The following is a 21,925-nucleotide window of genomic DNA, read 5'->3' as shown; positions in this document are numbered from 1 at the left end:
ACTGATACGTAGCATGCCTAAATTATTATTCCTAAATTCAAAACTCCTTTGCAAATTCACCCTTTTACACTGTAGAGATAAATCCTATGAAGATTACTCAAGAGAATACATACCTGAAAAGAAACTGCCCCATCACTATTGTGAACAGAAAAGGATTTTTCTCCCGTTGCCTAAAAAAACACAACAACCTGTTTTAGGATACTGGCAGAAAATGTATACAATAAAAATAAAAATTAAACAATGAATCATGGAACACTACATCAAAAACTAATGATGTAATGTATGGTGATTAACATAACAATAAATTTTTTTTAATTTAAAATTTAAATTAAAATTAAAACAGAACAAAACAAAAGCACATCCTTCTTAAATCTTTTGCTGACCTTCAGAAGCTCTCTGGAAATAAAATTCACCATCCTTTCAAGATGTCTGCGATCCCCTTTCACAGAGAAAGAAACTCTTCCTCACCCACTTCCTTTTCTCAGCGGTCTCTTCTACCTCCCACTAACCCCCTATTCCCTGCCCCTGCCCCCCGACCCGCCTGGAGCGTGTCTCCATTCTTACAGTTTCAGCAAGACTACAGGTGCCCACCCAGGTCACATCCTGGCACTTCACCTGGACGCCATTCCCAATTTCACATGATCAGTGTATTATTGCCATTGGTGCAGTGGACTAACTCTCAGCAAAGAGAAGGAGTGAACTACTGATACACCCAACAACATGGATGAACTCAAAAGAATTATGCTGAGTCAAAGAAAACAAAAAGAGCATGTACTGCATAATGCACCTCTATAAAGTTCTACATTACTCATCTACAGAGGCAGATCAGCGTTGCTTGAGGACGGGAGGAAGACGAAGGGGCAGGAAAAACTCGAGGGGTGATGAGTGCGTTCACTCTTCTGTTGTGGGGGTGGCTTCACAGGTGTACACTTAAGTCAAAACTTAGCAAACTGTCACTTTGAATATGTGTAGTTTCTTGTATGTCAATTATACTTCAACACAGCTGTTAAAATAAAATGCTGCCATTTGGATGTCCCCTCACTGAAAAATCAAGGTATCCCAACCCAAAATGTTCCCAATTTTTCCTTCTGCTATTTCTACCATCTACTCTTCTACATAAATAAATAAATAAATAAATACGTATCTACTTCCTTCCTCCCCTGCCCCCACACCGCCCCATCCCTTACTCCACATTCCAAGACTCTGCTCCAGCGCAGGTCCTCATGGCCCTGAACCAGTATTGCTACAACCGCGTTCTTCCTGGTCATCCTAATTTCACTGTCTCCCTCTCTGAGGCTGCTCTGCACATTACTTTCAGAACATCTGCCCCAAACACCATCTGTATCACAGTCCTTCCTGATCAAGAACTCCTGACGACTTCCTATTTTCTGTGCATCAATTAATACCCTCTACTGTCTGGACTTTTATTATCTAAGATCCTTGTCTCTGCTCCCAAAGACACACGTTTTACTTCCCATAGGCCAGCACCCAGCATTTGTCACGCTCATTCCCACTTCCGGTCTTTGCTTATGACATTCCTTCCTCTTCCCCAAACAAACCCACCAAACTCCAAGCCCTGATGACATCTCCTTCCTGAGGGCAGCCCCCCTCACTGTCTGATCCTCTACCATGTAAGTGCCGTACAACTCAGAACTGTTACTTTGAAATTCTTCCAATGTGGTAACATTACCTCCCCATGGATCAGGCGTGTGTATGTGTGTACCTGTATATATGCATGTATATAAATACATCCCCTCATATCCCCACATATATACACTTACATCTATATCCACACACATACACACATATGTACATATATATCCTGGAAAGCTGAGCACAGTGGGTGGTCAGTTCTTACCTTTGAATCTACTGTACTTCTTTTAGATTTTCCACTGTCTAGAAGCAGAAACATTTAAAAGATATTATTGCATGATTCAGCTTGTATATGTATGACAGGGTCATTTTATGAGGCTCTAGCTTGTCTAATATCAGATAATTCAAGCTACTTATTAGTTTGAGGTGAGGCCACATGCTATCTTGTAGACTGACAACTCCTCAGATTCCAAAACAATTCCTGAGCCACAGAAGCAGCAAACTGGAGCTTGCTACATGATCAATGCTCTCCAATAAAGGATAATACTTAGTACCAACAGGGAAATCATCTCTGAATAGCATAGTGATGTTATTGCCAGAGGTGCCACATGGAGTGACCTTCCTCATTTTCTAAGTTATCACGCTTGAAAACAGATCATTTTAAAATACATATATGACATTTATTTATACACAGGGAAGAATTAATAGCAAATCCTATTAGCACAATTCATACTTTTTTTCCCCCACACACAGCAAGGTGTGTTAAGACTGCTAATGGCTTCTTTCAGGGAACAGGGAGGGTATCTGTGCCTTATTTTCACTTAAGATGCCCTTCATGGGGAAGACAGGATGTCAAACTCCCTGCAGGGAGAGAGTTTCAGAATAAAAGAAGGAAAAGAATACTTTCTGTGCAGGGCATGCATATGTGAACAAGAAATGAATGGCGCACAGGGACTAAGCTCTACCATCAAACACATGTAACATTTCTGCATGTCTTTTAATTTGGGTTAGGGTTTTGACAAACTGAGAAAAAAAAATGTGTAAATAATACAATAAAGAGTAAGTTCTCTTGAAAGAACTAAACTATTAGACAAGGCTCACAGTTAATAAAAGAGGCAATAAATATAAACCGGTTAATCAACGTGTGGAGATAAAGTGCAGCCTCAGTAGTGAGAATGAATACAAAACCAAGAATATCCTTTTTGCCTTTTACTTTGGGATTAACACAAACAAATAAACACCCAAAACCCAGTCCTGGCTAAGACATGGTGATGTGGTCAGTATTCCTACAGATTTCCCAAAAGGAGCATCAATTCATACAACGCATTTAGAAAGGAACTGAACATATGTACCAATATTCTCCAAAGTATTCACAGCCTTTGAACCAAATATTCCAATTCCGGGAACCCATCCTAAAAAAAGTTCTAGATATGACCAAAGTTCTACAAATAAAGAACTCCCAATGCAGCAATATTTGTAATAGCAGACGGTGGAAATACATCTCCTTAAGAGGAAAACTTGAGCAAATTATAGGATCCACATAACGGGAGGGCTGGTAAGAATGAACTGTCTGCAAGCTGAGTGAACAGGGATGCTTAAGAAATTACAAACATGATGACTATGAGTTTCTCTTGCTCGCTCTGCTCTCTCTCTCTCAAATAAATAAATTTTAAAAATCTAAAAACAAACAAACATTCCAGACCCATGAAAGAGCCCAGAAAGAACATAGATTACTCAAGTTCTAGTGCTGCAAGGACGGAGGAACGACTGTTCTTTTCCCCACCTTCCCCATAGTTTCCACCTTTTCCTTTAACGGTTATATATTTTTGTATAACCCCCAAAATAACATAATGCTACGATGTATGTGCTTTTACTTGGGGACAAAAAAGAATCTACAGAGCAGGGCAGTGAAGAAAATGCTGGTCTGAGCCTGACAGCTGACCTTGTTTTGGCTGAGTCTGGTTTCCCGCTGAAACAGGGTTAGCCCCAGGCTCCTGGCTCTGGCCTAGGCCCTTCTCATCCTTGCTGAAGACGATCTTTGGTAACTGCGTACCAGCATCTGGTGGAGATCTTACTCTCACCCTACATTCAAAATAAGAGAAAAGAAAAGAAGTTTAAGGTAATGCAATGGCCATCTGAGTACCATGAGTTACACACTGTCTCGGTATCTAAATCCATTATCTCGGATAGTCCGAGTCCCTGATGTAGATTCTACTAGCTCCTTCGTGCACCTGCTGAAATGGGGACTCAGGAAGGTTAAGAACTTGCTCAAGAGTGGTGAGGCCAGAAGCAGCCAGGCGAGGACCCAGCATTCTCACTCTGAAGCTTACGTTCCTAGCAACCACACAGTTCTGAAGGACATATTTTCCCCCTAAGTGTCTATAATGTGCTCAACAAGGGGAACAGAACAAGGGGCAAAAAACCAGTAAGATGTTAAAGTGAACTCTAGGGGGACATGTGAGAAGCAGCGGGCACAAGTATTTCCTCTCTCTCGCTTCTTAGCGGATTTAGATCCTGCCAAGGAGGGGCAGGTGAGGCCCCATGCCTGAATGGACACGTGAGCTAAGCTAGCACGGTCGAGATGGAGGGGAGCACTTCTAGTCCTGCCTCATGGGGGAGAGGCTTCCCTCTGTCCCTGGATGAGAGCTGGCTGGGATAATGAACTCACTCTGTTGAACACGCCACACTATTTCGAGCTGCTCTACCTTTGCCTCCAATGCTCTTCCCTTATTCACCTGATGAAGTCCACTCACTCGAAGGCTGGTTGGGCCAAGAGTTGCCTGAAGCCTTCCCTTCTCTTCTACAATTCACCAGTTTCTCTGCCCCACTACCTCTCTATACTGCCATGATCATCTGTATTGGTGTTTGGCCTCCCTCATTCATCTCCAAGCTCCTTGAGGGTGGCACCTCTGTCTCCCTCATCGTGTTCTTAACCTCCAGCACTCAGCACAGTATTTGGCACATGGCAGACACTCAGTAAATGTTACCTTAACTACCAAATTCCCCGTAACTTTACTTGAGGATAGAACTGAAGGAACATAAGAATTACTTACTCACTTCTGGAGATGTCTAGGATTAGAAGGGTGACAGAGACAGACTGCTTTTTTAAAATACAGTAATTATCTTCATCCTGAGAAAGGAAGACCCAATTGTACATCATCTTAGTCATTCACACTAGAACAAGAACAAAAGGTTTTCAGGAACAAGGCAAATAAGTGATCCAACCTCCATCCCGAAGAACACAACTGTAGGTGCTCAGAGATGCTAGGGAGTCAAAGCAGCCACCCCAGCAAGAAAAGAGCACTGACAGAAGCAGGGTGTTCTCACCCAGTGTCTTGGGCTTACATGAAGGGAGTGATCAGGTCATGTGTGTAATGCTCACCAGATAAGAAGAAAATCCGTCATTCTTTGTGCGGTCCAGGCTGAATCCAATCTAAGAGGGGGTAAAAAGAGTAGAGGTAAATATCCACATGATACTCTGGCACCCATACCTTTCTTACTCGAAGAGCAGAAAAGGTGATTCTTTGGCCTAGCCTTCTCTTGGTTTTCTTAGCATTCATTTTGTAAGAGGGATCACTAATTACTAAAATTATTCAAAAATTACACCTTAAGTGTTAAAAGTAAAACTATTTGATGCCTGTTCACAAGTTTAATTTTCTCCATAATCTGAGACTTCGTATTTAAGTGTGGGGTGAAGCTCTCATCTGAGCAACAGAGAAGGGTAATGCCCTTGACCTCCTGGGAAGGCACTTACACTTGTGTCCTTGTCTGTGGCTCTTGCAGGGTCATTCACGGAAAGGCTACTGACATTAACCACCATGTACCCATCCTTGAAGAATCCAAAGGTGTTCAGATGAACCTTACGCCTTACATCGTCCTAAAAAGATTTGGAGTGGTGGAATTAGTAATATGGAGAAGTTAACTTGATTATTTAACCTATTTACTTGCTTGAAAACTGTGGTATCTAGCTAACCAGTCACTGTTTCCATATACTTGGAAATATATATAATATATATACTCATCTTGCTCCAAAAGCTGAAGAAGACTCATCAGAAATTCGTAAGATATCAACAGTTTTGCAGAAGGAAGCACGTAACAGATTTAATTCATTCCCATGCATGCGTAAGGGTCCCAGGGCAGACTTGGTGATCAAGTGGAATGTGAATTTCAGGGAAGGAGGAACAATGTTTTTGTCATCCTCACAAGCTTCCTGCTAGCACAAGGCCTGGAATCCAGGAGGCACTCAAAACATGTTGGGGGTGAGGGGAGAAGTGCCAAAGCTGCCCCAAGAATACACTCATTTTTATAAACCTTCTTATGAGTTTTATGTACCTGGCTCCTCCCACTGCAGGATAAGGGATACCTGACATTACTTTTCTAACCTATAATACAATTTTTTTTACATTTGCACCTAAAAATGATGTTTCATATGACAGGTTTTCAGGAAACAAAGCCTTATGCAAAAGGAATCCAGGAACTAGCCAGGTGGAGACAGATCTCTCGGACAAAGGATAATCCTGAGATTTGCTGAAACTGACCACGTGGGCAAATGCCTACCACAGCTGCTTGCAACTGCCTCAAAGTTGTGATTCCAATCCCAACTAAGTCAATAAATTTTAAGGCCAACAGAACAACAGTACTAGTGAATACTTCTCAAGTTGAGGCTCCACCAAGACACGTCCTACTGTGTAAAGTCATGAGTTTCATTTTTTTTTTAAAGATTTTATTTATTCATTTGAGAGAGAGAGAGAGAGAATGAGCAGGGAAGGAGGGAGAGGCAGAGGAAGAGGGAGAAGCAGGAACCCCACTGAGCAGGGCACTTGACGCGGGGCTTGATCCCAGGACCTCGGCTGGGATCATGACCCGAGCTGAAGGTAGGCGCTTAACCAACTGAGCCACCCAGGTGCCCCAAGTCATGAGTTTTCTACAGAGAATCATTTGCCTAAATGAGAGCACCTTCTGTAAGTCCGCAATAAGCTAACAGTTGTTAAGTAGCTCCTAAATGCCAGGTGCCAAGCTAAGCACTTTCCTAAAACCTGCATTTGGTTCTTCCTCAAATCTGCATAGTCATTTTTGCTACTGTTTGCATCCTGCTCATATTTTTAAAATTCTACCCTTTAAGGGTGCCTGGGTGGCTCAGTCGGTTAAACATCTGCCTTCGGCTCAGGTCATGATCCCAGGGTTCTGGGATCAGGCCCGGCATCGGGTTCCCTGCTCGGTGGGGAGCCTGCTTCTCTCTCTCCCTCTGCAGCTAACCCTGCTTATGTTCTCTCTCTGTCAAATAAATAAAATCTTAAAAAAAAAAATTCTACCCTTTGTTTCTTTTGATTTTAAACATAGCTACTTGACAACATATCGAGATGCTCTGGGGACTCTAGCTCTGCTCTTTGGCTGTCTCTGCCGGCTTTCCCGGGAGGTGTGTCTTGGTGTGAGTGGTAATTTTCTCTTTCTAGACTTGGGTCTCCTGGACATCAGGGGGAGTCTAATCGCAAACCCCAAAGACCTCTGAGGAGAAGCTCTGGATCAGATCTTTGGCAGACAAATCATAAACCGAAACCCCCTACATAGCTAAAACAGACATTTTATAGCCATTAGGAGGGTTATATTTCCCAGCCCACTCTTCTATTCAAGGAATATAGCTCTGAGAGTCCTATAATATTAGGAGCTATGGAGAGGGACACAGTTCCAGCATTCTCCACCTCCCATCCCATCCAAGTCTTTGGCTCCCGCTTCTAGCCAGCCGTTCATACTCCAAGGCTCTAGGGGCCAAGTTTCCACAGTGTCTCAGGGCCCTGGCTTGTGTTCATTTACCTGCTGGGATTGCAGCTCCCCACCCGCCCACCCTCGACGACATCTTTTTTTTGGGGGGGTGGGTCCTGAGCATTTCCCTTATTTTCCTAGGATCCAGCTATGCATTTAAAGCATGTTTGCTGGGCTTCCACTTCCTGGTGGAGCGGTGTGCGGTACACCAGAACTCCCAGGGAGAACAAGAAAAGCAGATAAAATAATAGAAGTCATCCACTGGAAGGCATGAGAGGGCTGCTAGACTACAAAACCCAGAAAAGCTAAAGCTCATGGATTCTAACAGAAATGATTTGAGTGACTATTTTCTCAACTCTCCCAAAGCTGCTACAAGGCTCTAACATCCTAGATGCAAGGAGAGAAATCAATTCAACTACATATGATGGATGCCTTAGGACACTGCGGCTTCATGCCCTGGCAGAATCCCCAGATGAGAAGGGCGGGAGAGACCGAATTAATAAGCAAATTCTTGCTACATGCAACACACAGATGAACCTCACAACATGATACTAAGCGAAATGAGCCATATCACCATAGGTATAATCAAGTCGAATACAGGGGGAAATAATCTATGGTGACAGAGGTCAGGATGAGGATGATTCTTAGGAGGGAGACACTTGCAGTCGCTTGCAGGAGGGGGTCTTAAGGAGCTTCTGGAAGTGCCTGGTAACATTCTGTTTGTTGCTGGTTGTATAAGTGTGTTTACATTGTGAAAATTCACTGTGTCATAGGCTAATAATGCGTATTTTTTTTAGCATGTACATTATAAAATAAGGTTTAAATTTTACAAGTATGCTTGTTCTAATTTAACCAGCATTTAGATGCTGGGCAGCAAAATGGAAGCCTGTTAAAAATTGCTTAACTCATTTAGTCTACCACCATATGTACTCTCTAGGTATGTGGGGGGGAAATGCTTCAATTGCAAGTGTATAGAAGTTGTTTTTCCCATATAAACATTATATTCCTTTATTGTTCGTTCTCACTTTTATATTATCATTTCACTTGATAAAACAATGCCACTAAAAACACATGTTTGAAGAATATTTTGAACATTAATAACCGCAACACAATTCCACAACCCACACCTGAGAAACGGGCTTTCCTGTGATAGCTCATCCTCATCCAGCCCAGGGTAATTCAGAGTAGTAGCCCCAGACAGGGAGGCAAACACGAGTTCAGGGGTAAAATGACTACCCAAAACAACGCAGACCCTAAGTGGCGAAGCTGGGATGTCAACACTGATCTGTTGTGAAAGCCACTTTCACACTACGCCCTCCCACCATGTGAAAGTAATCATGATGGAGTATTAAATGCAAGTTGGACAACCTGGAAGAAAGAGACAAATTCCTAAAAACATACAACCTCCCAAGACCGACTCATGAAGAAGGAGAAAATCTGAACAAACTAATAGTGAGTAAGGAGACTGAATAGGCAATCAAACAGGAAAGACAGCTAAGGCAAAATTAACAAGAGCCCCGCTCAAACTCTTCCAAAAAAACTGAAGAGGAGGGAACACATCCAAACCCATCTTACAAGGCCAGCATTATCCTGATACCAAAGCCATATAAGGACACTACAAGAAAAGAACATTACAGGCCAATATCCCTAATTAGCACAGATGAAACACTCCTCAACAAAATACCACCAAACTGAATTCAACAGCACATGAAAGGGTCATATACCACGATCAAGGGTCATACACCCCTGGGATGCAAAGATGGTTGAATATCTGCAAATCAATAAATGTGAAACACCACATTAACAAATTGAAAGGAAAAAAAATCCTATGATCATCTCAATAAATGAAGAAAAAACATTCAACAAAATACAACATCCTTTCATGATAAAGACTCTCAACAAATTAGGTAATGTACCTCAGTATAATACAGGCCACACAGGACAAGCCCACAGTTAATGTCATCCTCAATAGTGAAACACTGAGAGCTTTTTAAAATCAGGAACAAGATAAGGTTCCCCACTCTCACCACACCTGCTTCAACCCAGTACTGGAAGTCCGAGCCAGAGCCATCAGGCAAGAAAAAGAAATAAGAGGCATCCACATTGCAAAGGAAGAAGCAAAACTGTCACTATTTACAGATGGCATAAGGAACTCAAACAACTCAACTGCAAAACAAAAAACAACCCCTCCAAAAAACCACCAAATAACCTGATTAAAAAGGGGGCAAAGGATCAATGAATCAATCAATAAATAAATAATGGGCAAAGGATCTCAATAGACATTTCTCAAAAGAAGACATACAAAAGGCCAACAGGTATATGAAAATGTGCCCAACATCACCCATCATCAGGGAAATGGAAATTAAAACCAGAATGGCTAGTATCAAAAAGTCAAAAGAAAACAAGTGTTGAGGAGGTGTAGAGAAAAGAGGATCCTTGCACACTGTTGGAAATGGAAACTGAAACAGTCATTATGGAAAACAGTATAGAAGATCATTAAAAAATTAAAAATAGGACTATCATATGATCCAACAATCCCACTTCTGGGTATACATCCGAAGGAAATAAAATTAAAATCCTGAAGAGATACAGCTGCACTCCCCAATCCATTGCAGCATTATTTACAATTGCAAAGTATGGAAACAACCTAAGTGGCTGTCAAGGATAAATGTACACACACGCACGTGCATGCACACACAAACACACACACACACACATACACCATGGACTGATTATTCAGCTTTAAAAAAGAATGAAATCTTGTTATTTGCAACAATGTAGATGAACCTGGAGGACATCATGCTAAGTAGAATAAGCCAGACATAGAAAGACAAATGCTGCATGATGTCACTTATATGTGAAATCTAAAAACAGTGAATTCATAGAAGCAGATAGCAAAACAGTGGTTATGAAGGGCTGGGGGTGGAGGGAAATGGAGAAATGTTAGTCAAAGCATACAAAGTGTCAGATATGCAGGATGAGTAAGTTCAGAGATCTAATGTACAGCATGGGGACTCGAGTTAACAATATTGTACTGTACACTTAAAATCCACTGAGTAAATCTTACTTGTTCTCACACACAAAGGTAGCTAAGCGAGGTGACGGATATGTTAATTGGCTTGACTGTGGTAATAAATTTACAATGTATATCAAAACGCCACATCTTAAATACATACAATTTTTGTGAATTACGCCTCAAAAAACCAGGAAAACATTAAATGCAAAGAACAAAATCCAAACTAAAGTAAGAGCTAAATTTGTTAAAAAAAAAAAAAAGCATATGTATTTACACTTATTTATTTATAAAAGATTTGAGAGAAATTCACCAAACTATGAAAAGATTAGTACCAGGGGGATGGTAGGCAATATATTTTTTTTTTCTTTTAAAGATTTTTTATTTATTTATTTGACAGAGTGAGACACAGCGAGAGAGGGAACACAAGCAGGGGGAGTGGGAGAGGGAGAAGCAGGCCTCCCACGGAGCAGGGAGCCCGATGCGGGGCTCGATCCCAGGACCCTGGGATCATGACCTGAGCCGAAGGCAGATGCTTAACGACTGAGCCACCCAGGCGCCCCGGCAATAATTTTTTCTTTATACTTTTCTCTATTTTTAAAATTCCTAACAATGGTCATGTATTAATTTATAATTTTAAAAAATTCAAAAAATTTTTTCAGTATTACCATTTGCCAGTATTATCTGTGGGACCCTCACCTAATCTAACCCCCATCTCCATTTTAAGCTATCATATCACCATGTCAAATAAGACACGTATGCAAACTCTATTTCGCTACAGAAATCACAGAAACACAGAAATTTTTAAACTAGAAGGAACCAGGAAGGTCATACATAATCGCTCACTCAACTGTATTTGACTCAATTCAGTGTAAATAAACCAGTACTTACAAAACACCACTAACGGCCGAGGCCCCAAAAGTGAAAAATACTCAGTTCCAGAAAAAATTGCCGCTAGTCAGTCCTCACTGAACAAGAGTACAGAAACCTCTCCTTCCAGCGTGGGAAAGCCAGAGATCTGGGCACTCTGGGACAAGTGCCCCATCCATTCTGTACCTCCTGTGCCAGAGTGCTCCAGCCAGCATCTGGGGATGTGGTAGTAGGAGTGCAAGAGACAGAGCCCTCAGCACTCACATTTCTCCCTCCACTCTCCTAGGAGCAGCGAGGCCAGTTTCTTGAAGACAGGGTGACAAAGCAAGGAGGGGTGCCAAAGTAGAGTTAGGATGTCAATATCAGACACAAGCAATGAAAATTTAATTACATTTTCAACAACCACCCTATTTCTTTTTTTTTTAAGATTTTATTTTTTAAAGTAATCTCTACACCCTACATGGGGCTTGAACTCACAACCCCGAGATCAAGAGTTGCGTGCTCCACCGACTAAGCCTGCCAGGCGCCCCCTATCATTTCTAATAGAACTGACACAGCAGTAATGTTGGTCTGTTTCTCCAAGGATTTCAGATTGCGAACACCTGACCGTGTAGCCAACTGTGCTAAGAGCTTTATCTCCCACCACTCATTCTTACTACAACACTATGAGGCAGGTGTTATTATGCCCATTTTATAGATGAGGAAACAGAGGCTCAAAATGTGCTTAAAATCATATTGTTAGTAGGTGACAAAGCCAGTATTCTAACTCAGGTTTGTTTAAACCCCAAACATGTGGTTTTGGCCACCTCATACTTTTTTACAACCAAATAGATAGGGTCTCTTTTGTTTGTTTTCAAATTTTTTATTGTAGAAAATTTCAAACCATCAATTCATGGTCCATTTTGATCCTCCAAACTCCTCCCCACCCCCAATCTCTTCTAAATGGGATCTCATTCTGAATAGACTCAAATCTCAGATATTCTATCTTTCATTAATATTGTAGTGTATATCTGATAAGAGCTTCTTAAAAAAACGTAACCATACTCACATGGTATGCTCTTAACCACAATAAACTGCTTATCAAGTTAATTAAACAAGATTGTTCATCCATGAGAAGTCAAGTTTACAGGAACATAAAATACAGGACTGTTCCCAGGTACATATTTATATGGTTGGTCATAAAAACTCGGTAGTTTTCCCCAGCTCTCCTAGTAGACTTTTATTATCTGAAATCAGTGGAAACACAATTACAATCTCAAAAGTACTAATCCAAACAAGGAAATAAGTATCAGTTTGGTGATGATGATGAAACAATCCGAATTAATATATAATTAACTTATTACAGAGGATCCAATTAGAGAAAATGTGGCACCAGCATATTCTGAATTATTTCAGATTATTCTGAAAAGCTTGTCTTTATTTTCAATAAACTATTTGTAAAATTAAAACTTCATTTTAAGATTATCAAAATTCTAAACCAAAAAGTTTATCCAAAAAGCATATTTAAAATGTGCAGTTTCACGTCATAATTACGGATGCGTGTTTTTTTCTCTTCTTCCTGTTTTCTGTTTGCATGCAACTTTATTTTTACCACCACAAATGTGTTATTAGCATTTAAGAGTATATACACACTCAGAAGTAAATTCTTACTGAAATAAGTTTTCCTAAAATTTCTGACTTATAGAGAAAATCTGAAATTAATAGACAAGAAACATGCTGAGATCTTGAACCTCAGCAATAGTCAACTTAAAATGAGATGTCCTCTTTCTCCTATCAGGTGAGAAGTTATTAAAACTTACAATGCGGTGTGTTGTGAAGTATATGGGTAAATGAACACTGAACATTCTTATACACTACAAATGGAAGTGTGAACTGACAGAACCTTGTAGTTACAGGCTATTTTTTTTCTCAAGATTTTATTTATTTATTTGACAGAGAAAGAGACACAGAGAGGGAACACAAGCAGGGGGAGTGGGAAAGGGAGAAGTAGGCTTCCCGCTGAGGAGAGAGCCCGACGCAGGGCTCGATCCCAGGATCTTGGGATCATGACCTGAGCCGAAAGCAGACGCCTAATGACTGAGCCACCCAGGTGCCCCAGTTACAGGCTATTTGGCACCTTCTATTTAAAGTAATCCCATGCCTAGGAATCTACAACACAGAAATACTAGAGCTGATACACAAAGATAATATCTAAAACAATATTCACAGCAGCTCTGTTTAGAATAACTAAAATCAAGCAATAAAAATGCAACACAAACTTCTATAAACAAAAAAATGATTTTTATAAATTATAAGTCCTCCTTACAATGAAGTATTATTGTAGTGGTTTAAAAAAAGGATGTAGGCCCATGTATACCAACATTTAAAAAATGTCTGCAAGAGAGGCATGCCTGTGAGACCTGGGTGGCTCGGTCATTTAAGCATCTGCCTTTAGCTCAGGTCATGATCCCAGGGTCCTGGGATTGAGCTCTGTGAGCCCCATGAGCACCGTGAGCCCCTGGAGTCCCGCCCCTGGAGTCCTGCTCAGTGGAGAGCCTGCTTCTCCCTCTCCCTCTATCCCTCTCCTCACCAGCTCATGCTCACTCTCTCCCACTCCCACACTCTCTTTCAAATAAATAAATAAAATCCTTAAAATAAATAAATAAAAAGAGAGGGGTGCCTGGCTGGCTCAGTTGGTAGAGCAGACAACACTTAATCTTCGGGTCATGAATTTAAGCCGCATATTGTGTAGGGAGCCTACATTAAAAAAAAGGCTGTAGATAATAAATAAAGACAAGTATATTCATTCAACAAGTATTTACTGAGTACCCACAGGCACTGCTCTAGGTTTTGAGAATGGAGCACTGAGTAAATTGAAAAAAAAAGTCCTCCACTTGTTATATTCTAGTGGAGAGAGCAGATAAGAATAAACACATAGTAAAGGCCATGGTCTATTAGCCTGTGAGGAGTGTCAGCGGACAAACAGTGCAGGGGAGGAAGAGGAGGAGAGAGGGAGGCAGTGCTGGGGAGGGAGAAGAGGAGAGGGGGAGGGCGGGCCATTAGGCCACTTAGACGAGGGTGGTCCCGGAGAACTTCACTGAGGAGGCCCCTCTGGGCAGAGACAAGGAGGGTAGTGTGGGCATGGGCCCAGAAGATGGGCCACGGCACTGACATAGAGGTTGGCAGACTGAGGATGACAAGAGGACAGAATGGCTGGACTTTGGCTCAGAAGTCCCTGAAGAGCTCTGCACAAATCCTATCTTAGATTTTATAAAGTGTGATTACTCCAAAAAAAAGAAAGAAACCTCTAAGTGGGGAACGTGCCTATGAAGATCATTAAAGTTCTGCAGAAAAATGACATGCCAACCCAAAGGAGGGGACGGGGAGCGGAAAGGACTCTTCAACATGCCTGTGGCCCTCTTGTATTAGGCAAGCTTTTGGATCAGCAAAGCAAAAAGTCACCTGTCACATACTAAATACTATTTCATTCTTTCAGATGCTTTATGAAAGGTAATTGTAACTCATGTTGTTCTAGTTTGTACCTACCCAACCAAAACATTTTTTGGTTTTCTATAATCTATGCCTCTGAAAATGAAGTATTATATTCACAGAATCATTTTTATTTGACTTCTGAGAGTGAGATTTAGGACAGTTTTTACAATCAAACGTAACTTTAGAAATTGTAAATGACAGGGGCGCCTGGCTGGCTCAGTCCATAGAGCACACAACTCTTAATCTCGGGGTCCTGAGTTTGAGCCTCACGTTGGATGTAGGGATTACTAAAAAAAAAAAAAAAAGTTGGTTAGAAAGGTATAAGCAGAGCCACAACATATAGTCTTGCTATTTGGCTGCATCCATAACAAGACTGGTTGTCGGGGTGCCTGGGTGGTTCAGTCAGTTAAGCCCCTGCCTTCGGCTCAGGTTGTGATCTCAGGGTCCTGGGATCGAGCCCCGCATCCAGCTCCCTGCTCAGCAGGGAGTCTGCTTCTCTTTCTCCCTTTTCCTCTGCCTGTCCCCCCATTTGTGTTCTCTCTGAAATAAATAAAATCTTAAAAAAAAAACAGAGCCCCACATCAGGCTTCCTCCTCAGCAGTGAGTCTGCTTCTCTCTCTCTTCCTCTGCTCATTCTCTCAAATAAATAAATAAAATCTTGGGGCACCTGGGTGGCTCAGTCATTAAGCGTCTGCCTTCGGCTCAGGTCATGATCCCAGGGTCCTGGGATAGAGTCCCGCATCGGGCTCCCTGCTCCGCGGGAAGCCTGCTTCTCCCTCTCCCACTCCCCCTGCTTGTGTTCCCTCTCTCACTGTGTCTCTCTCTGTCAAATAAATAAATAAAATCTTTTAAAAAATTTTTAAAATAAATAAATAAAATTAAAAAAAAAAACAAAAACAAGATTGATTGTGGCTTACTGAGCACTCACAAGTCCACTAGGAGTTCAGAGAATTCCCATTTTTACAAACATGGCAATGATACCTTTTCCACTAGTAAGTGCTCACTGGAGAAACACTGGGGCACAGAAATACATTCATCCCCTCATTTAACATACACCTGCTGAACCCCCACCATGTGTCGGGCACTGTGCATCATCAATGGACAGTCAGACAAACCAGCTCCTGGCCTCAGGAGGCTCACCATCCTCCCAGCTGTACAAAAGTAAAAGGAGTAACAACAAATATCCATTTACCCACTCTCCAGACTTATTAAATGTCTAATTGTAGTGCTCAGACCCACAGGAAGGGAGGGTGGGAAGTAGGGAAGGAATGAAACACTGGTGACAAAGAGAAGTGCCTTTGTACCTCTCTGTCGAACCCTAATCTCCTCCCATACCCCCCATGCTCATGAACTGGTTAGGTGCTTTCCTATTTTTCCTTTTAAAACTACTTTTACTAGATATATCCATATCCATAAATATCACATAGTATCACTCTGTGTTTTAAAAATTTGGATAAACTGTGTCATAATGTATAAGTACTTCTGCAACTTGCATTTTCGGACATTGTTTTCTTTTGAGGACATTTCTGTATTGATATATTTAACATGCTCTAGTTCCTCATTTTACCTGCTTGTGTTCCACCACATGTACATCACAATACAGACAGTTCCAATCTATGATGTTTCAACTTATCATTTTGGGGCCTTACAATGGTGCAAAAGCGATATGCACTTAGTAGAAACCACACTTCGAATTTTGAATTTGGCTCCCTTTCCAGGCTAGAGGTGTGCGCGATCCTCTCTCGTGATGCTGGGCAGTGGCAGCAAGCTGCTGCTCTAGGGCAACCCTGCGATCACAGTGGTGACCAACCCCCACGCTGACAACCACTGTTTGTCACTTTCAGTACAGTATTCAATACACTACATGAGATACGCGGCACTTTATTATAAAACAGGCTATGTGTAAGGTGATTTTGCCCAGATGTAGGTGAATGTTAAGTGTTCTAAGAGTTTAAAGTAGGCCAGGCTAAGCTATGATGTTCGGTAGGTTAGGTGTATTAAATGCATTTTCAATTTACGACATTTTCAACTTATGATGGGTTTATCAGTACTCAACTGTAAGTCAAGGAAGATCTTTATATCCACTTCCCCATCCATGTACATTCAGGTAATTTCCAATCTTTTGTTGTCACAATGCTGTTATAAACATCCCTGTACATACCTTCTTATGGATATTTGTGTGGGGATCGAAGAGTATATACATCTAGATGTGAAAATCCTGGGACACGGAGTGTGCACGCTTTTAGCTTACTAGAAATTGCCAAATGGATCTCCAAAGTATATGAGAGTTTCCTTACATCCTCACTGAACCTTGCTGTCAGACATTCTGTTTTGCACAGTCTTGGGAGAAATCCATGCCGACACTGGTTCAGCTGCATTTCCTGATACTTCATGCATTTGAGCACCTTATCTGTTTATTAGGCACTGGGTTTTTCTTTTGCAAAATGCCTTTTTTTATAGCCTATGCCCATTTTCCTTTTGGATTTCTTTTTATGTTCTTTATATATTCTGTCTCCTAATCTTTGACTTTTGTGCTGCAGGTACCTTCCCCTAGTCTTTTCCCTTTTGTTTTAATTGTGTAGTATCTTTTGCCATAGAAGTTTTTTTTTTTCTTTTCAATTTTGAAGGACAGTACCTATCAATCTTTATTCCTGATAGTATTTTTAAACTCTTTTTTTTTTAAAGTCCTTCTCTATTCAAGGTCATAAAATATTAACTAATATATCATTCTAAAAGTTTTAGGATTGTTATAACGTTTTGGTCTTTAACCAGGAATATATTTTTGTGTAAGGTAGTTCTCTATTCCACTGCTCTGTGGTGCCACCTCTATTATGTATCAAGATCTCATTAAGATGTAAGTCTCTATCTGCGCTTCCTACTCTGTCCTATTGATCTGTTTGATTCCTGCTACAGTATCATATGGCTTTATGATCTGAAACCAAGTAAGGCAAGACCACTCTTCTGTTTAGATGCGTGTTGGCTATTTCAGGACTTTTGGAGGCCAAAAGGAGAAACAGGGGACTTCTGGGGTGCTATTAACACCCTGTTTCTTGACCTGGGTGCTGGTTACATGGGTGTTCAGTCATAAGAAAATTCACCAAGCTGCACACTTACAAACTGAGAAACTAAAGAAACGACAGGCAATGAGATGAGAGAGGATGCCAGCTCAGAGAGAGACTGACTGCCTCGCTGAGAACGTGAGCTCCCTCCTAAGGGGAACAGGGTGCCCCTGATGGGCATAAAAGGGCAGTGACGTGACCATATTTGGTGTTTAGACAGGTCACTCCAGCTACAGAACAAATATGAAGTGGACTAATCCTGGGACACCAGCTAGGAGGAGACCACACTGGCCCAGGAAGTAGAAGGATGGCCTGGACCTCACATCTACAGAACTCAGTGTGGAGAAGTCATGGAGAGATTTCGGGCTTGAGAAAATGAGTAGCTGGTGGTCCCAGCTACCAAGGAAAGACCTGGAGCAAGAATAGACAGGTTGGGGGTGAAGGAGTGGAAGGACAAGTGGGTTTCCAACATGCAGAGATGCTTGCAAGACAACTGGACAGAAGTGGGGAGATGGATTTAGTTATCCAGAGCTCCAGAAGAAAGATCTGATCTGGACATGAAATAGGAAAAAAACACGCACAATCCCTAAAGACAAGTACTGTTTTGGTGTATTTTCTTTTTTTCTCCTCATCTTAATAATAGTTGTTTTGCACGGACAATCCTGTTCCTCCAAAAAGGAGAATATCAGAAATGCTTTTGCCTTAACTTCCTCAATAATTTCACATTAAATTGCTTTCAAATATAAAGCAAGTGGAGTAAAGATACTTCAATTTAGTTGTTCTCATAAACTGAACTTTAGAGAATAAATACAGCAACACTTAACTGAGCTAGCTGAAGGTCACCTACCTGGCCACTTCATTTTAAACAGCTCACCAACCAGCAGTCCATAGATGGTACGGCCCATGAATGTGTTAGCTTTGGCCTACATGTTTGGTTTTTTTTTTTTAAAGATTTTATTTATTTATTTGACAGAGAGGGACACAGCGAGAGAGGGAACACAAGCAGGGGGAGTGGGAGAGGGAGAAGCAGGCTCCCCGCAGAGCAGGGAGCCCGATGCGGGACTTGATCCCAGGACCCTGGGATCATGACCTGAGCTGAAGGCAGTCGCTTAACCAACTGAGCCACCCAGGCGCCCACATGTTTGTTTTTTTTTAATTTCAATTAGTTGCTAACTAATATCACGTAAAAGTCGGAATTTCTAACTTTTCTTGAGGGAACGAAAAAAGAACCACAAGACCTAGCCTGTCTAGGCCACATTCCAATGCAGCAAAAGCAGAGAAGAAGTACCCCCTCCCCCCCAGCAGAGGAGACATGCGCTCCTCAGCCAGCCACGCTCTGAGGTCTCCCACAGCCGGCTCACACAGCAGCTACCTAGCTTCCGCCAGCATCTAAGCCCGTGACCTCTGATGAACACAAACAGCAGATCTCAAAGGCAAGCAAAGATGCCTTTCAACAAAAGGCACCCACAATCAGTCTCTCTACAACAGAAGAAAACAAGAATACTACCATCTACCACCATTCACTGCCCGCCTACTATTAATGATAGGAGACACTCCCCCTCCATGAAGCTTAATATTCAAATTCTTGGCTCCTTGTATTTAGACAGCAACTCACAAAAGGAATGAGGTAAAATTTACTGAATAAAGCAAAATTCCAACAGCTAAGCATATGAGAGAGAAAAACTACAAAAAGCTGAAAGAAAATGCAAAACACAGAAGTCTGGGGTCCTGGCAATCAGGGGTCTCCTCAGTGACAGTCACTGAGGGCTGGTTGCCTGGTGCAAGTGGTAAGATGGAAAAAGCCCTGATCCCGGGCTCAAATTCTGTTACCTCCACTTATGTAACCCAAGTTCTGATACCCTAATTCATAAAGCAGGGACGATAACATTTATCTCAAAGGGCCGATACAAGGAGTCAATGAATAAAAAACATCCAATATTTAGCAGTCTCTAGTTTATACTGGATACTTTCATACCAAGTAGCTATTACCACCACTTAAAACATTCTATAGGACACCTCATTTCCAAGTGAGCCTCGAACATCTCTCACTGGACCAGTGGTCTCAACCTTCCCGTGCACACAGCAGTCTCATATACTACAGTTCTGGCAGCACACTTAAGAGAGACAAAAGATTTAAAACAACACTGAATGTACCAACAGCATCTACCTCAGCATCACATTCGCCCAGCTCTCTGCCTGTCTCACTCTGCGTTGCCTTGGATGAGCTGCTGTCTGCCTTGACCAATCTCTCTTCCACACTCCCAAGGCCCAGGTATTGAGTCTGACCTCACGCTGCTGCAAGAGCACCCTATATCCTGTCCTTTTCTTTTCTTAGAGAGGGAGAAAGACAGAATCTTAAGCAAGCTCCATTGCCCAGCACTGAGCCCGACACAGGGCTTGATCTCACAATCCTGAGATCATGACCTGAGCCGAAATCAAAGAGCCGGACGCTTAACCGACTGAGCCACCCAGATGCCCCTGTATCGTTTTCTACACCACCCTGATCAATACTCTGGACAGGCAAGGCTAACCACATTCATTTTACATAATGACCACCGTTTTGGAGGCTGCCTAGGAAGGGTTTGAGGTTTACCAGGATGGACCAGCTAACAGTCCATGGCCCTGAGATGAGGCATAGCACAGATAAGGAAGATCCTCTCTCAATTTCCCAAAACTTTTCAGATACTTTTGGGGGTGAGGGGGGCCTCACAGAGCATTCTGTGCAATGGGGCTGCAGCCACTGGTTTAAGGAAGATCTGCCATATAAGGCTGGTGTGACCAGGTGGCTCCTGATCAGGGGGCAGTGGTTTTCGAGTACTCATGCAGAGAGGGATTTGATCTATTCACTTAGGATCATCACTACATCAAATTGCTAAAGATGTTCTCTAAAGGCTCTAAGGAAAAACCCTCCTTGTGTCTTCTGGGCTTCTGGTGGCTGCTGGCAATCCTTGGATCTGCTTGGTGTGCAGATGCCTCACCTCAATCTCTGCTTCTTTCTTCACATGGCCTTCTTCCTTCTTGTGTGTCTTCTTGTAAGGACACCAGTCATATTGCAAATAGGGCCCATCCTAATCCAGTATGACCTAATCTTCACTACTTAATTCTGCAAACACCCTATTTCCAAATAAGGCCACATTCTGAGGTTCCAGGTAGATACTAATTTTGGAGGGACACTAGTCAATGCACTATATATATATCTATATACAGATAGATAGATATAGATATATCCATCTTCCTAATCATTCACACTGAAGCATTTTAGGTCTTAATTACCCAGCCCATATATATGTTATCCTTCAACTAAAGAGGTGAAGGAAAAGAAAACCTACTAACTAGTCCAGATAATACTTTTTGACTCCAACTGTTTTTCTACTAGTTAAAAAAGTAGTAAACTACATATGAGGGTGCGCTGGGGGAGACGGAAAAAGAAGAAATAAAAATGTTTAACAGCAGCAGTGGAAGGGGCAGGGGCAATAAAAGTGGGGAAAAAAACCCAAAACAATTACTAGAATTTTCCAGGACTGTTTTATTAAAAACTCTAGCGATCAAATATCTGATTCTTCTGCACTAGTATTCTCAGAAGAAAGCAAACTGGCACGCATGCCACCAAACAGGAGTCACTTTTAAAAGGGCCTGTTACGTGCTTATACACACACATGCTGAAGACCAGATGCTTGATACACAGTTGTACTTAAAAGAGAAGAAACAGGGTGTCTGGGTGGCTCACTCAGTTAAGCGTTTGCCTTCAGCTCAGGTCATGATCCCAGAACCCTGGGATTGAGCCCTGAGTCGGGCTCCCTGCTCAGTTGGGAGTCTGCTTGTCCCTCTGCCCCTCCCCCTGCTCGTGCTCTCTCTCTCTGTGTCCCGCTCATTCACTTTCTCTCTCTCTCAAATAAATAAATAAAATCTTTTTTAAAAAAGAGAGAGAGAGAGATAAAACCCTGAAAGATCTGTGTAAGGAATAATTTAAAGCAAACACTGAGGTTAGGCGTCTTTCCAGCTCAAATGGCCAGGTACTGGTGTTAAAATAACCTTCAAAGTGCTATAGACTACTCCACTTTGGTGCATAAAAGAAGGCAGGAAAAGGTATGAAAAATGAAGAAGACTCAGATCAACCCATATGTTCACAGTACCCAAGCCCAAACAAAATGGAAACCTG

At 41.8% G+C, this 21,925-nt stretch overlaps 1 protein-coding gene across 1 annotated transcript in view; it reads right to left on the bottom strand.

The window, feature by feature from the left end:
- GPR107 (G protein-coupled receptor 107) overlaps positions 1-21,925 on the bottom strand; it is a 76,509-nt gene that overhangs the window by 45,512 nt on the left and 9,072 nt on the right. Inside the window, exons 2-7 of the mRNA XM_045883342.2 lie at positions 5,348-5,470; positions 4,976-5,026; positions 4,647-4,723; positions 3,536-3,675; positions 1,859-1,896; positions 114-170 (exon numbers count right to left, since the gene is read on the bottom strand). Coding sequence (XP_045739298.1) covers positions 114-170; positions 1,859-1,896; positions 3,536-3,675; positions 4,647-4,723; positions 4,976-5,026; positions 5,348-5,470 — 486 coding nt within the window. The remainder of the gene's footprint in view (positions 1-113; positions 171-1,858; positions 1,897-3,535; positions 3,676-4,646; positions 4,724-4,975; positions 5,027-5,347; positions 5,471-21,925) is intronic.

The sequence above is a fragment of the Mirounga angustirostris genome, unplaced genomic scaffold (assembly GCF_029215605.1).
Source record: "Mirounga angustirostris isolate CCGP_5_RB_7025 unplaced genomic scaffold, mMirAng1.0.hap1 SCAF_15, whole genome shotgun sequence".
NCBI lineage: Eukaryota > Metazoa > Chordata > Mammalia > Carnivora > Phocidae > Mirounga > Mirounga angustirostris.
This window is presented reverse-complemented; position numbering and strand designations above follow the sequence as displayed.